This window comes from Saimiri boliviensis, chromosome 20 (genome assembly GCF_048565385.1).
Source record: "Saimiri boliviensis isolate mSaiBol1 chromosome 20, mSaiBol1.pri, whole genome shotgun sequence".
Classification (NCBI taxonomy): Eukaryota; Metazoa; Chordata; class Mammalia; order Primates; family Cebidae; genus Saimiri; species Saimiri boliviensis.
The window spans coordinates 27,850,834-27,863,268 of NC_133468.1; the positions used below are offsets into that span (position 1 = coordinate 27,850,834).

The 12,435-nt window shown below is 57.3% G+C and overlaps 1 protein-coding gene across 2 annotated transcripts; it reads right to left on the bottom strand.

Annotated features, from left to right (window-relative positions):
- ACTB (actin beta) lies at positions 1-3,393 on the bottom strand. Of its 2 annotated transcripts, XM_039460695.2 has the most exons (6): positions 3,287-3,393; positions 2,347-2,475; positions 1,986-2,225; positions 1,104-1,542; positions 828-1,009; positions 1-744 (listed from the first exon to the last, which is right to left on the bottom strand). In XM_039460695.2, the coding sequence occupies exons 2-6, from the start codon at positions 2,467-2,469 to the stop codon at positions 601-603; spliced, it is 1,128 nt and encodes a 375-aa protein (XP_039316629.1). In that variant the 5' UTR covers positions 2,470-2,475; positions 3,287-3,393; the 3' UTR covers positions 1-600. The 2 variants fall into 2 exon arrangements, with proteins under 2 accessions (XP_039316629.1, XP_074246511.1); XM_074390410.1 differs by lacking the exon at positions 3,287-3,393 and having other exon boundaries at positions 2,347-2,477.
- Between the last annotated feature and the right edge of the window lie 9,042 nt (positions 3,394-12,435).

Below are 12,435 nucleotides of genomic sequence, written 5' to 3' on the forward strand. Positions count from 1 at the left end.
TCATTTTTAAGGTGTGCACTTTATTCAACTGGTCTCAAGTCAGTGTACAGGTAAGCCCTGGCTGCCTCCACCCACTCCCAGGGAGACCAAAAGCCTTCATACATCTCAAGTTGAGGGACCAAAAAAGGGGTAGCCACAGAGGCTAATATCTTTCAAAATAAAACAAAATAAAAAAAGTATTAAGGCGAAATTTAAAAAGTTTTTCATTACATAATTTACAACAAAAGCAATGCTGTGACCTCCCCTGTGTGGACTCAGGAGAGGACTGGGCCATTCTCCTTAGAGAGAAGTGGGGTGGCTTTTGGGAGGGCAAGGGACTTCCTGTAACAATGCATCTCACGATATTTGGAATGACTTAAAAAAAAAAAAAAAACAATGTACACAATCAAGTCCTCGGCCACATTGTAGAACTTTGGGGGATGCTCGCTCCAACCGACTGCTGTCACCTTCACCGTTCCAGTTTTTAAATCCTGAGTCAAGCCAAAAAAAAAAACCAAAACAAAACAAAAAAACAAATAAAGCCATGCCAATCTCATCTTGTTTTCTGCGCAAGTTAGGTTTTGTCAAGAAAGGGTGTAACGCAACTAAGTCACAGTCCGCCTAGAAGCATTTGCGGTGGACGATGGAGGGGCCGGACTCGTCGTACTCCTGCTTGCTGATCCACATCTGCTGGAAGGTGGACAGCGAGGCCAGGATGGAGCCACCGATCCACACGGAGTACTTGCGCTCGGGAGGAGCAATGATCTGAGGAGTGAAGGAGACAGGCAGTGAGGACCCTGCATGTGACAGCTCCCCACGAACCACAAGGCCCCTGGAAGGACACCCACCTTGATCTTCATCGTGCTGGGGGCCAGGGCGGTGATCTCCTTCTGCATCCTGTCAGCGATGCCAGGGTACATGGTGGTACCGCCAGACAGCACTGTGTTGGCATACAGGTCTTTGCGGATGTCCACGTCACATTTCATGATTGAGTTAAAGGTAGTTTCGTGGATGCCACAAGATTCCATGCCTGAGAGGAAAATGAGGGCCAGACGTAAGCTTCCACAGCACAGCCCTGTGGGACACTCACGTCAAGGCAGGGCTAGGAAGGGGTCTCCACTTACCCAGGAAAGAAGGCTGGAAGAGCGCCTCAGGGCAGCGGAACCGCTCGTTGCCAATAGTGATGACCTGACCATCGGGCAGCTCATAGCTCTTCTCCAGGGAGGAGCTGGAGGCTGCCGTAGCCATCTCCTGCTCGAAGTCCAGAGCGACATAGCACAGCTTCTCCTTGATGTCACGCACGATTTCCCGCTCAGCTGTGGTGGTGAAGCTGTAGCCGCGCTCGGTGAGAATCTTCATGAGGTAGTCAGTCAGGTCCCGGCCAGCCAGGTCCAGACGCAGGATGGCGTGGGGGAGGGCATACCCCTCATAGATGGGCACAGTGTGGGTGACCCCGTCACCGGAGTCCATCACGATGCCAGTGGTACGGCCAGAGGCGTACAAGGAAAGCACGGCCTGGATGGCCACATACATGGCTGGGGTGTTGAAAGTCTCAAACATGATCTGTAGGAAGAGATGCTCTGTGTCACACTGAGGAGGTCACTAGGGACAGCCAGAGCAGACAGGGGACATGCAGGAAGTGCAAGAACACCGCTAGTTGTGCTGGGGTCTTGGGAGGGGGATTCTGTTCAGACCTATTGTGCGCCTACTGTATACACACTCCAAGACCGCTTTACACCAGCCTCATGGGCTTGTCACACGAGCCAGTGTTAGTACCTACACCCACAGCACTGTCTGTTTTAGACACCTAGTCAGAGAGGCAAACACCAGAGAAAGAGCTCATCTGGGAAAAAGCAAATAGAACCTGCAGAGTTCCAAAGGAGACTCAGGTCAGAGAAGAGAGTCCTACGGAGAACGGCAGAAGAGAGAATCAGTGAGAAAGGGGGCAGCTCCGGGAGGCCAGGAACGAGGGAGGTGGCCACCAGGGGAGGCCGCAGGTCACTCACCTGGGTCATCTTCTCACGATTGGCCTTGGGGTTCAGGGGGGCCTCAGTAAGCAGCACGGGGTGCTCCTCAGGAGCCACACGCAGTTCGTTGTAGAAAGTGTGGTGCCAGATCTTCTCCATGTCGTCCCAGTTGGTGACAATGCCGTGCTCGATGGGGTACTTCAGGGTCAGGATGCCTCTCTTGCTCTGGGCCTCGTCACCCACATAGGAGTCCTTCTGACCCATGCCCACCATCACGCCCTGCGAAGAACAGGGTGCCTTTAACACGGGCGCGGCCCCCATCCCGGGCGCCGGGATATCTCCTAAGTGCCCTTGCCTCCCGCCCGATCACGGGGCGGCCCCACCCACTCAACTCCCTTACCTGGTGCCTGGGGCGCCCCACGATGGAGGGGAAGACGGCCCGGGGAGCATCGTCGCCCGCGAAGCCGGCCTTGCACATGCCGGAGCCGTTGTCGACAACAAGTGCAGCGATATCATCATCCATGGTGAACTGCGGGCAGAGCAGGGCGCGTTGTGAGCAGGGGTCGCCCCCGCCCTACCCACTTCCGGCGCGCCTCGGCCTTGGGCCGCCAGGGGGCGCCGGCGCGCGCCCAGATTGGGGACAAAGGAAGCCGGGCCGGCCGCGTTATTACCATAAAAGGCAAACACTGGTCGGAGGCGGCCCCGCGGCGCGCGGCAGGAAGCCAGGCCCCCGCCCCCTCCCCACCGGGCGCCGGCCCCGCCTCCGCCCGATTCAAAAAACGCCGGTTCGGCGCGCACTAGCGCGCAAGGCGGCCACACCCTCAGGCGGCCGGCGGCGCAGGCAGGAAGCGTGCGCCTGCGCCCCGGCGACCCCACCCCTTCCGGCCTGGCCCGCCCTCCGCCCAGCCCGAGCCCCGGCGCCCGGGGCTCCAGCGCGCACGCGCAGTTAGCGCCACAAGCCCCAGCGCACACGCGCAATGGTATCCCAGCCCCCACCGGGCCTGGCGGAGGCCCAGCCGCGCCCACCCTCCAGTCACCCGAGCAAGAACCAGGCTCGGACAAAGACCCCGCCAGCTGCCCCCGTCCCGACAGCGGCACCCCCTGGAGTTCGCTTCCCGAGCGCCGCCCTGCACCCCCAAACTAGAGCAGGGCGCTCTCCATCTCCGGAGGCGCTGGGACTTCTCCCGCGCCCCCCACGGCGGTCTGCTTTTCCCATACGCTGGGCCCCCAGCTGTGGCCCAAGCCGCTGTGCCCCAAGCCGCTGTGCACGGGCGACGGGGACACAGCCTTAAGGCTGCTGGGCCGGGAGCCCCTTGCTCGGGTCGGCGGGCCGGGCTTACCTAGCGACGGGTGTGGACGGGCGACGGAACGGCAAGGGCGAGGCTCTGTGCTCGCGGGGCGGACGCGGTCTCGGCGGTGGCTGCGCGTCGCGCCGCTGGGTTTTATAGGGCGCAGCTGCGGCCGCTCGAGCCATAAAAGGCAACTTTCGGAACGGCGCGCGCTGATTGGCCCCGCGCCGCTCACTCACCGGCCTCGCCGCACAGTGCAGCATTTTTTTACCCCCTCTCCCCTCCTTTGGCAAAAAAAAAAAAAAAAAAAAAAAAAAAAAGAACGAGAGCGAGATTGAGGAAGAGGAGGAGGGAGAGAGTTTTGGCGTTGGCCGCCCTGGGGTGCTGGGCCCGGGGGATGGGGGGCGCGCGCCGTGGTCCCCGCGCCCCACGTTGTGCAGTGCCCGGATCGGCCCCGCGTGGCCAGGCCTGCCCCCAGCCTGCCCGTCTCTCGGGCCCCCCCCACCCACCGCGGGACACCCTAGGTGTGGACGTTACTTGGGCAATGAGCGCCCAGGGCGGGTGGGCCAGGGTCTGCACGGGTGCCAGGGCCCTGGGTGCTGTGCTGTCTTGCAGAAGGAGCCCTGGGCACGGAGTGGCCGGGCAGTCAGTCACTCCCCCTTGCCGACTTCAGAGCAGCTGCCCTGAAAGCAGAGGCCGGGACCTCTGGCTGTGGGACTCGGCTGGCTAAATGGGCTGGGTAGGTCACTAGGGAGACACCGGAGCTTGAGAGTTAGCGTGTGGTGTTGGGGGAGTCAGGAGGCTTGCGGCCGCTTAGAAGTCTCAGGACCACACTTCCCGGGACAGGGCAGGCACCAGCGGTCCAGTGGCTGGAGGTGGCCTGTGATGAAGGCTGCAAACCCCCCCGGCCGCAGCCCTCGGAAGGTGGGCTCTACAGGGCAGGGAAACTTTTCCCCTGGAGCTGCCTGCGTCTGAGGGCAACACGGTCACACCCAGCCAAGACCAGGCCAGGGGCGTTAGTGGATGACCCAGGCAGCTGCAGGCACTGCGGGGCGGGGGCCGGGTCTACACGTCCTGGGTCTGGGACCACTGTCCATTGTAGGTCTGCCGTGCGCAGCCACAACTGCACTGCCCTGTTTGACCATCTGGAGGCCGCGGGGGGACTCTGTAGACCAAGACGCCATGTGCCCGAGAGGATTGGGGGCGGGGCGGGGCCAGGAGCTGAAAGCCAGGCTGGGGAGACCCTCTCCTTGTCACCCCTTCTTGCCTTGGGTCTGTCCATTGAATAGCACACAAGACTGGGGTGGCCGGGGTCGCTCTGCTGTGGGAATCAGAGACCATACACAGGTGGGAGCCATGCAGTGATCAGTGGTGTGGGACCACAGAGGGGCATTTGGCTCACCCTAGAGGAACCTACCTCCTTCTCCTCCCCCTTCTTGGAGGTGGTGACAAGAAGATGAATTTTCACACAAAAACAGTAAGGGTGGTGAGGTGGGGGCACCTCAGGCTTGCGGGGGGGCTTTGCAGCACGTAGTAGGTGTTCATTGAGTGTGTGTCGAAACCAACAAAGATGAGTCCATATAAGGACTTGGCACCTATGGCCAGGAAGGAGGCAGCTTGTTCCAATTCACGGTGTGAGGCTGTGCTCAGCCGGTGGGACTCCTCCTCCCTTCAGGGTTGCAGAGGCTACAGCCTGGTGGGAAAGAGGACCACCACCCAGCACACAGCAGCAGACACAGGTTCACAGTCCAGAAGACTTGCTGAATCTCCTCCATCACCGCCCCACACAAGGGCGAACTTTCCCAGCCTGTCTACTCCCTGCCTCCTGGGGACAGGACTGTCCTGTCCCTGTCTTTGTATCTTTCAGCTGCAGGCATCTTGCCAGCTGCCTCAGGACCTGCCAACCCTCCAGTTCACCGGCTGGCGTTGTGGCGGGGGATGGGGGTGGGGGGGTGGGGGCCTTCTTGCTGCCCGTTGATGAGGGCCAGTTCTGGGGGTTTGTCGAATGAAGTGAGTGAGGTGCTTGGGGGCGGGTGTGTGGGATGTGACTGGAGCTGCGGAGCAAGGATGGGAGGCTGTCGGGTGGGGTGCAGAGCAGACCTGATCCCCAGACAGGACCTGTGTTGCCACTGGGCCTCTGCTTAGCTGGCCAAGAGGAGTTCCAGCCCCACCCCGCCCCAGGCTGCAGCATTCCTGGCCCATCCTGGCTTGTGGTTCCCCCTGTCCGCAGCGGCCACCTCCTAGTGCTCTCCTATGCACCCCTCAAATCCCATCCCAGAAAGCCCCTCTTGGGGGAAGAATTTTAGCCTCTGCAACCACACCTTCCTGCCTACTTCAGAACAAGGCTTGTGGCTGGCATTTAGAACAGGGCCTCTCCCACCAGGCTACGAGCCCTCCCTGGGTCTCTACCACCCCCACTCCTTCCCTCCACACCCACCCCAGGGCTCCGTGCTGCTGAATGCGTGACTGCCTGGCTGTCCTGAGATGGCAGGTTGGAGGTGGCCGAGCAGCCTGGGGTGAGGGGCAGGGAGGAGCTGAAGAGAGAGCGAGCAGCCGACCAGGAAAAGAGGAAGTAGAGCTGGCTGGCCGGGGGCGGGCCGAGCAGGGGAAACGTGAACTGGTTGTCTTCTGCACTTGGGAACTTTGCCCCCGCAGGGAGTTTTCGGAGCTGTCACCTGGGTATGCACACAGCCCCCAGAGAACCGTCCATTGAACTCAGCCAAGGGGACTCCACCTGCCTGGCTGGGCCTTTGCTCTGGCGATGCCCCGACCCTGCAGTACCTCCAGACAACCTGCACAGCTCAGGCCCAGCGACCACTCCTTGTCCCTCCAGCAAACCAACCACCCAGCCACCTTGCCCTTGGCACCGAAACCCCTTCCCTACTCTGCCAGGAGGGAATCCGACCTCCATTTATTTATTTATTTATTTATTTATTTATTTTTTATTTTTTTATTTTTTTTTTGAGATGGAGTTTCGCTCTTGTTACCCAGGCTGGAGTGCAATGGCGTGATCTCGGCTCACCACAACCTCCGCCTCCTGGGTTCAGGCAATTCTCCTGCCTCAGCCTCCTGAGTAGCTGGGATTACAGGCACGCGCCACCATGCCCAGCTAATTTTTTGTATTTTTAGTAGAGACGGGGTTTCACCATGTTCACCAGGATGGTCTCAATCTCTTGACCTCATGATCCACCCGCCTCCGCCTCCCAAAGTGCTGGGATTACAGACGTGAGCCACCGCGCCCGGCCTATTTATTTTTCTGATATAAGGTCCTTCTTTGTCGCCCAGGCTGGAGTGTGATCACAGCTCACTGCAGCCTCCACCTCCTGGGCTACTTATGAGTAGCTGGGACTACAGACACACACCTCCATGCCTGGCTAATTTTTAAATGATTTGTAGAGGCACGGTCTCACCATGTTACCCAGACGGGTCTCCAGCTCTGGGGGGCTGAAGCTATCCTCCCACCTCAGCCTCACAAAGTCCTGGGATTACAGGCATGAGCAACCCAAGCTCCATTTTTAAGAGGAAGGAACTGAGGCAGAGAGAGCTTCCTTTCTAGACTTGAGTCAGCTCCAGGGGGACAGGAACCCTAAACACAGTAAGTCAGGTATCCCCAAACTACGGCCCTCGGGCCGCATGCGGCCCCCTGAGGCCATTTATCCCGCCCTCCGCCACACTTCAGGAAGGGGCACCTATTTTATTGGTGGTCAGTGAGAGGAGCACAGTATGTGGCCGCCCTCCAACGGTCTGAGGGACAGTGAACTGGCCCCCTGTGTAAAACGTTTGGGGACGCCTGCAGTAGGTGCTCAGTGAGAGGAGAATGAATGAATGAATGAATGAATGGGTGCAGCATTCCAGAAGACACACCCCCATTCACAGACTAGAAAACTGAGGCAGGACTGGTGAAGTGCTCAAGGCTGGAAATGCAGTGGGAAGGACTCTAGGCTTAGGGCCCCCTGAGACAGCAGCCCAGCCTCCTACCTCACACTGCCCCTCCCTGGTAAAGTGTCCCCTGGAATGTCCCCAGGGCCTGAGTCCAAAGGCTGTTTGAAAGTCTGAATTCCTGGGCCCCACCTCCCTCTTCAGCATTTATTTTTTTTTTTTTTTTTTTTTTTTTTTTTTTTTTTTTTTTTTTTTTTTTTTTGAGACGGAGTTTCGCTCTTGTTACCCAGCCTGGAGTGCAATGGCACGATCTCGGCTCACCGCAACCTCCGCCTCCTGGGTTCAGGCAATTCTCCTGCCTCAGCCTCCTGAGTAGCTGGGATTACAGGCACGCGCCACCACGCCCAGCTAACTTTTTGTATTTTTAGTAGAGACGGGGTTTCACCATGTTGACCAGGATGGTCTCGATCTCTCGACCTTGTGATCCACCCACCTCGGCCTCCCAAAGTGCTGGGATTACAGGCTTGAGCCACCGCGCCCGGCCCTCTTCAGCATTTATTACCAGAGGCCCAGAGAGGACACTAGCAGCCCTAGGTCACTTTGGGAGGCTGAGGCAGGCGGATCAGGAGGTCAAGAGATCGAGACCATCCTGGTCAACATGTGAAACCCCGTCTCTACTAAAAATACAAAATAAAACTAGCTGGGCGTGGTGGCGCGTGCCTGTAATCCCAGCTACTCAGGAGGCTGAGGCAGGAGAATTGCCTGATCCCAGGAGGCGGAGGTTGCGGTGAGCCGAGATCGGGCCATTGCACTCCAGCCTGGGTAACGAGAGCGAAACTCCGTCTCAAAAAAAAAAAAAAAAGAAGTTCAAGACCAGCATGACCAAGATGGAACAAACCCCTCTCTACTAAAAAAAAGAAAAAGAAAAAGAAAAGGAGGGGGGTGTTGGACCAAGCGTGGTGGTTCTCAATTGTAACCCCAGGACTTTGGGAGGCCAAGGTGGCAGGAGATCACTTGAGCCCAGGAGTTTGAGATCAGCCTGGGCAACACTGCAAGACCTTGTCTCTATATTAAAAAAGAAGGAGGGTGCTTTATTTTTTTGGTACAAGGTCTCACTCTGTGACCTAGACTGGAATGTAGCAGCGTGATCTCAGCTCACTGCAGGCTCAACCTCTTGGCCTCCAGCGATCCTCCCACCTCAGCCTTCTGACTAACTGCTACTACGGGTGCCCAGCTAATTTTTTGTAGAGACAGGCTTTCACCATTTGCCCAGGCTGGCCTCAAACTCCTGGGTTCAAGCAATCAACGTGGCTGGCCTCCCAAAGTGCTGGGATTACAGGCATGAGCCACCGAATCCAGCAGAGGATATTTCTTAGAAAGCAGTCAGGAATGCATTGGAATCGAATCATTTTCTGAGTGCAAAAGAAAAAAAAAAAAAAAAAAGCAGTCAGGAGGGAGGGCTCCTCAGAGGAGGTAACCAGCAGAGCCTTGGTCCCCACCTACACCTGGCCTCCAGACCTAGCCAGGGATGGTCATCTGGCTGCCTCCAGTAGCTCTGCCCTGGGCCTCCCCAGCTCCTTGCCAGAGGCCACCAGGCTAAGGGGGATCCCTGCCCCAGAGGAAGTGGGAATTTCTAACACTTCTTGGGAGAGTTTTAAAAAATCCTTAAAAACTACCCTCCGTTTCCCGTCCCCAGGGTCCTGAGAGGAACCTTTCCAGCCCTCCAAGGGAGTTCCCGGACTTGGTTATTTGATTGATTGAATTACTCAGAAAAAGAAAATGTGGTTCCCTGGGCTTCTCCCTACACACACACACACACACACACACACACACACACACACACCCCTTTTTGCTTTCTCTGGACCCATTTGCTATAGGGCCAGCTATCCCTTTTCTCCAGATGAGAAACAGAAACCACACATACTGAGAGGAAGTGGACGTTTTGGGGCCTGAAGGCCTCAGCAGTGGGGGTGGGGGGTGCTGGAGAGGGAGGCTGAGGGCATGCCCATCCTCCCTGGGGCACAATCACTCTCCTAGAGGCCAGGATAGCCCTCCGGACTCAGGGTCCTTCTTGTTGCCCAGACAGGGGCCTCAGAAGCTGAGTGACAAGTTGGGCCAGGAAAGATGGGGCTCAGTAGCAAGTTCAAGTTCAGGTCAAGTGGAGTTCCCAAGGCCAGGGCTCTGACACCCTCTTGGGGTGTTGCCTGAGCCAAGGGTGAGTCCTTCCCATGCTAAGCACTGCCCCAGACAGCAGCTTCCCTGCCCTGGGCCTCTCTCCCTGGGCTGTGCAAAGCGACAGGGGGGTACCTAGCTCCCAGGTAGCTCCTGAGAGCAGCCAGTGACTCGGGGTCTGCAGTCCAGGCCCAGGGTCAGTGCAAGGAGCTCACCCACTTCTTGGCTGGGTGGGCTCATCTCTGACCCTCTCCTGCCTGGCCTGCGACCTCAGAATGCCCCTTGGAGCTGGGTGAGGTGGCTCACACCTGTAATCCCATCACTTGGAAGGCAGAGGTGGGTGGATCACCTGAGGTCAGGAATTCAAGACCATCTTGGGCAACATGGAGAAACCCCATCTCTATTAAAAATACAAAAAATTAGCTGGGTGTGGTGGTGGGGCCCTGTAATCCTAGCTACTCCGGAGGCTGAGGCAGGAGAATCACTTGAGCCTGGGAGGTGGAGGTTGCAGAGAGCCGAGATCACACCATTGCACTCCAGCCTAGGCAACAGAGCAAGACTCTGTCACACACATACACATATGCACGCAGAGTCTTGAACACACATACATACACAAACACTTTTTTTTTTGAGACGGAGTTTCACTCTTGTTACCCAGGCTGGAGTGCAATGGCACGATCTCGGCTCACCGCAACCTCCGCCTCCTGGGTTCAGGCAATTCTCCTGCCTCAGCCTCCTGAGTAGCTGGGATTACAGGCACGCGCCACCATGCCCAGCTAATTTTTTGTATTTTTAGTAGAGACGGGATTTCACCATGTTGACCAGGATGGTCTCAATCTCTTGACCTCGTGATCCACCCACCTCGGCCTCCCAAAGTGCTGGGATTACAGGCTTGAGCCACCGTGCCCGGCCACTTTTTTTTTTTTTAAGTTGGGGTTTCACCATGTTGGTCAGGCTGGTCTTGAACTCCCGACCTCAGGTGATCCGCCCGCCTTGGCCTCCAAAGTGCTTGGATTACAAGCATGAGCCACCATGCCCGGCCCCCTTTTTTTTAAAATAAAAAGATGGGGTTTCACCATATTGGTCAGGCTGGTCTTGAACTCCTGACCTCAGGTGATCCGCCTGCCTTGGCCTCCAAAGTGCTTGGATTACAGGCATGAGCCCCCACGCCCAGCCAGACACACACATTTTTTTAAATTTTATTAATTAATTAATTTTTTTGAGACGGAGTCTGTGGGACGCAGTGGCTCACGCCTATAATCCCAGCACTTTGGGAGGCTGTGAGGCGGATCACAAGGCTGGAGAAGGGAAGAAAGGAAGGCACTGGGATACGCAGGTGGGCGGGCCGGCTGCTGACTCAGGAAGCCACTGGCTCATCTGCCTTGGGGCTCAACCTGTTCTGGCCACCCTCAGTCCAAAGAGGAGACGGGAAGACGGAGGCCCCAAGGGCCTACTGTGTGCTGGGCGTGTGTCAGGGAGGTACCCACGTCACCTAATCGAAAGCGCCCCACACTCCTGTTGGCCAAGTGGGAATCTCCCGTTTCTCAGGTAAGTAAACTGAAGCCAGGGAAAGTGAGAGACTTGGGCCTGTAGGTAACAACACGGTTTGGCTGTTACCAGAATGTTCTGGAACCTGAGTGTCCAGCGCCTGGCCCAGGCCACCATCCATGGTGAGCTTCCAAGGGTCCACTGGGTCCTCCAGCCTCTATGTGGTTGCTGTTCTCAGCCCCCTGTTCCAGATGGGTAAACTGAGGCTCGGGGTGGCCAGTGGGAAGAGGCGGAGCCAGGCTCCATGGTTGCAGCCGGCGGCCACACTGCCCCGCCCTGGGGTGCATGCAGGGCTCCACTTGGGTGCTCCTGAGCTGGTGTGGGCTCCACCAGCCCTGGGGCCCTCCTGCCCAAGGGGAAACCCGATCACAGCCACCGTGCAGTGTCACCAGGCCCTCCTCAGCCAGAAATCTCTGCCACCGCTGGGCTGGCCAGGAACCTGAGCCGATCCGTGGGGGATGGGCCCAGCTGTCTGGGCTTCCTGAGGTGTCTTCCGTGCCCTGCCCTGTGCCAGGTTCTGGGGACAGGAGGGGACCTCTGTGGCCTGCTCTGTCCACTAGGGACAGGGGCACAGAGCTGTCCAGCCCTGATCCCATGAGACTGGTTCCGTGCAAGCCCAGAGAAAGCCCCAGAGCCAGCCTCAGGGTGGGGAGAGTCCCAGAGGCCTCTCGGTCTTGGATTTTGATGGCTCAGGCAAGCAGGGGTTTCCCCTGGGACACTGGCTTCTGCTGGGACAGGGCACAGGCAGGGCTCCCTGACCCCATGTGAAAGCCCCACTACTCCATTTCCCAGGTCTCTAGGGGGTAATTTTTGCTAATTAAGTCACCTTGCCAGGAGTGGTGGCTCATGCTCGTAATCCTAGCACTTCGAAAGGCTGAGGCGGGCAGATCACTTGAGGCCAAGAGTTTAAGACCAGCCTGGCCAATGTGGCGAAATCCCATCTCTACTAAAAATACAAAAATTAGCCAGGCATCATGGCATGTGCCTATAATCCCAGCTACTCAGGAAGCTGAGGCACGAGAATTGCTTGAACTGGGGAGGCGGAGGTTGCAGTGAGCAGAGATCGCACTACTGCACTCCAGCCTGGACAATAGAAGAGACACTGTCTCAAAATAATAATAATAATAATAAAAGTCACTTGGGCTCTCCAATAGCCAGGGGCCACCAAGGCCAGATGACCAATGCCCAATCTTAGGACCTCCATACCTTTGTCCCTGGGCCCACGTGGGCTGCCCAGACATGTAGCATTGCGGGTGACAGTGGGGGAAGGCACACAGATGCCCCTGAGGCTGTGACAGGGACATGTAAAGCTGGAGGGCTGGTCCAGGTAGGACATAGCAGTGAGCCAACTATGCACAGGCCAGGGTGCCAGGCACTGGACTATCTTAGTTGAGCAAAGCCAGAGTGAAGGATGCCCCAGATTCAGTGGGTCTCTCCAGAAATGAGCGTAGCATCCTTCCCGAGATGCAAGAACCCCAGAATTGTCCTTTGAGAACCCTGATCTTTCTCCCTCCAAGTCACTTTGAGACTTTGTATTAAGTAGGGTTCAGCTGTGCCACTCACACTCTGGATGTTCTTGAAACTGACTGGGTGAGTCCAAA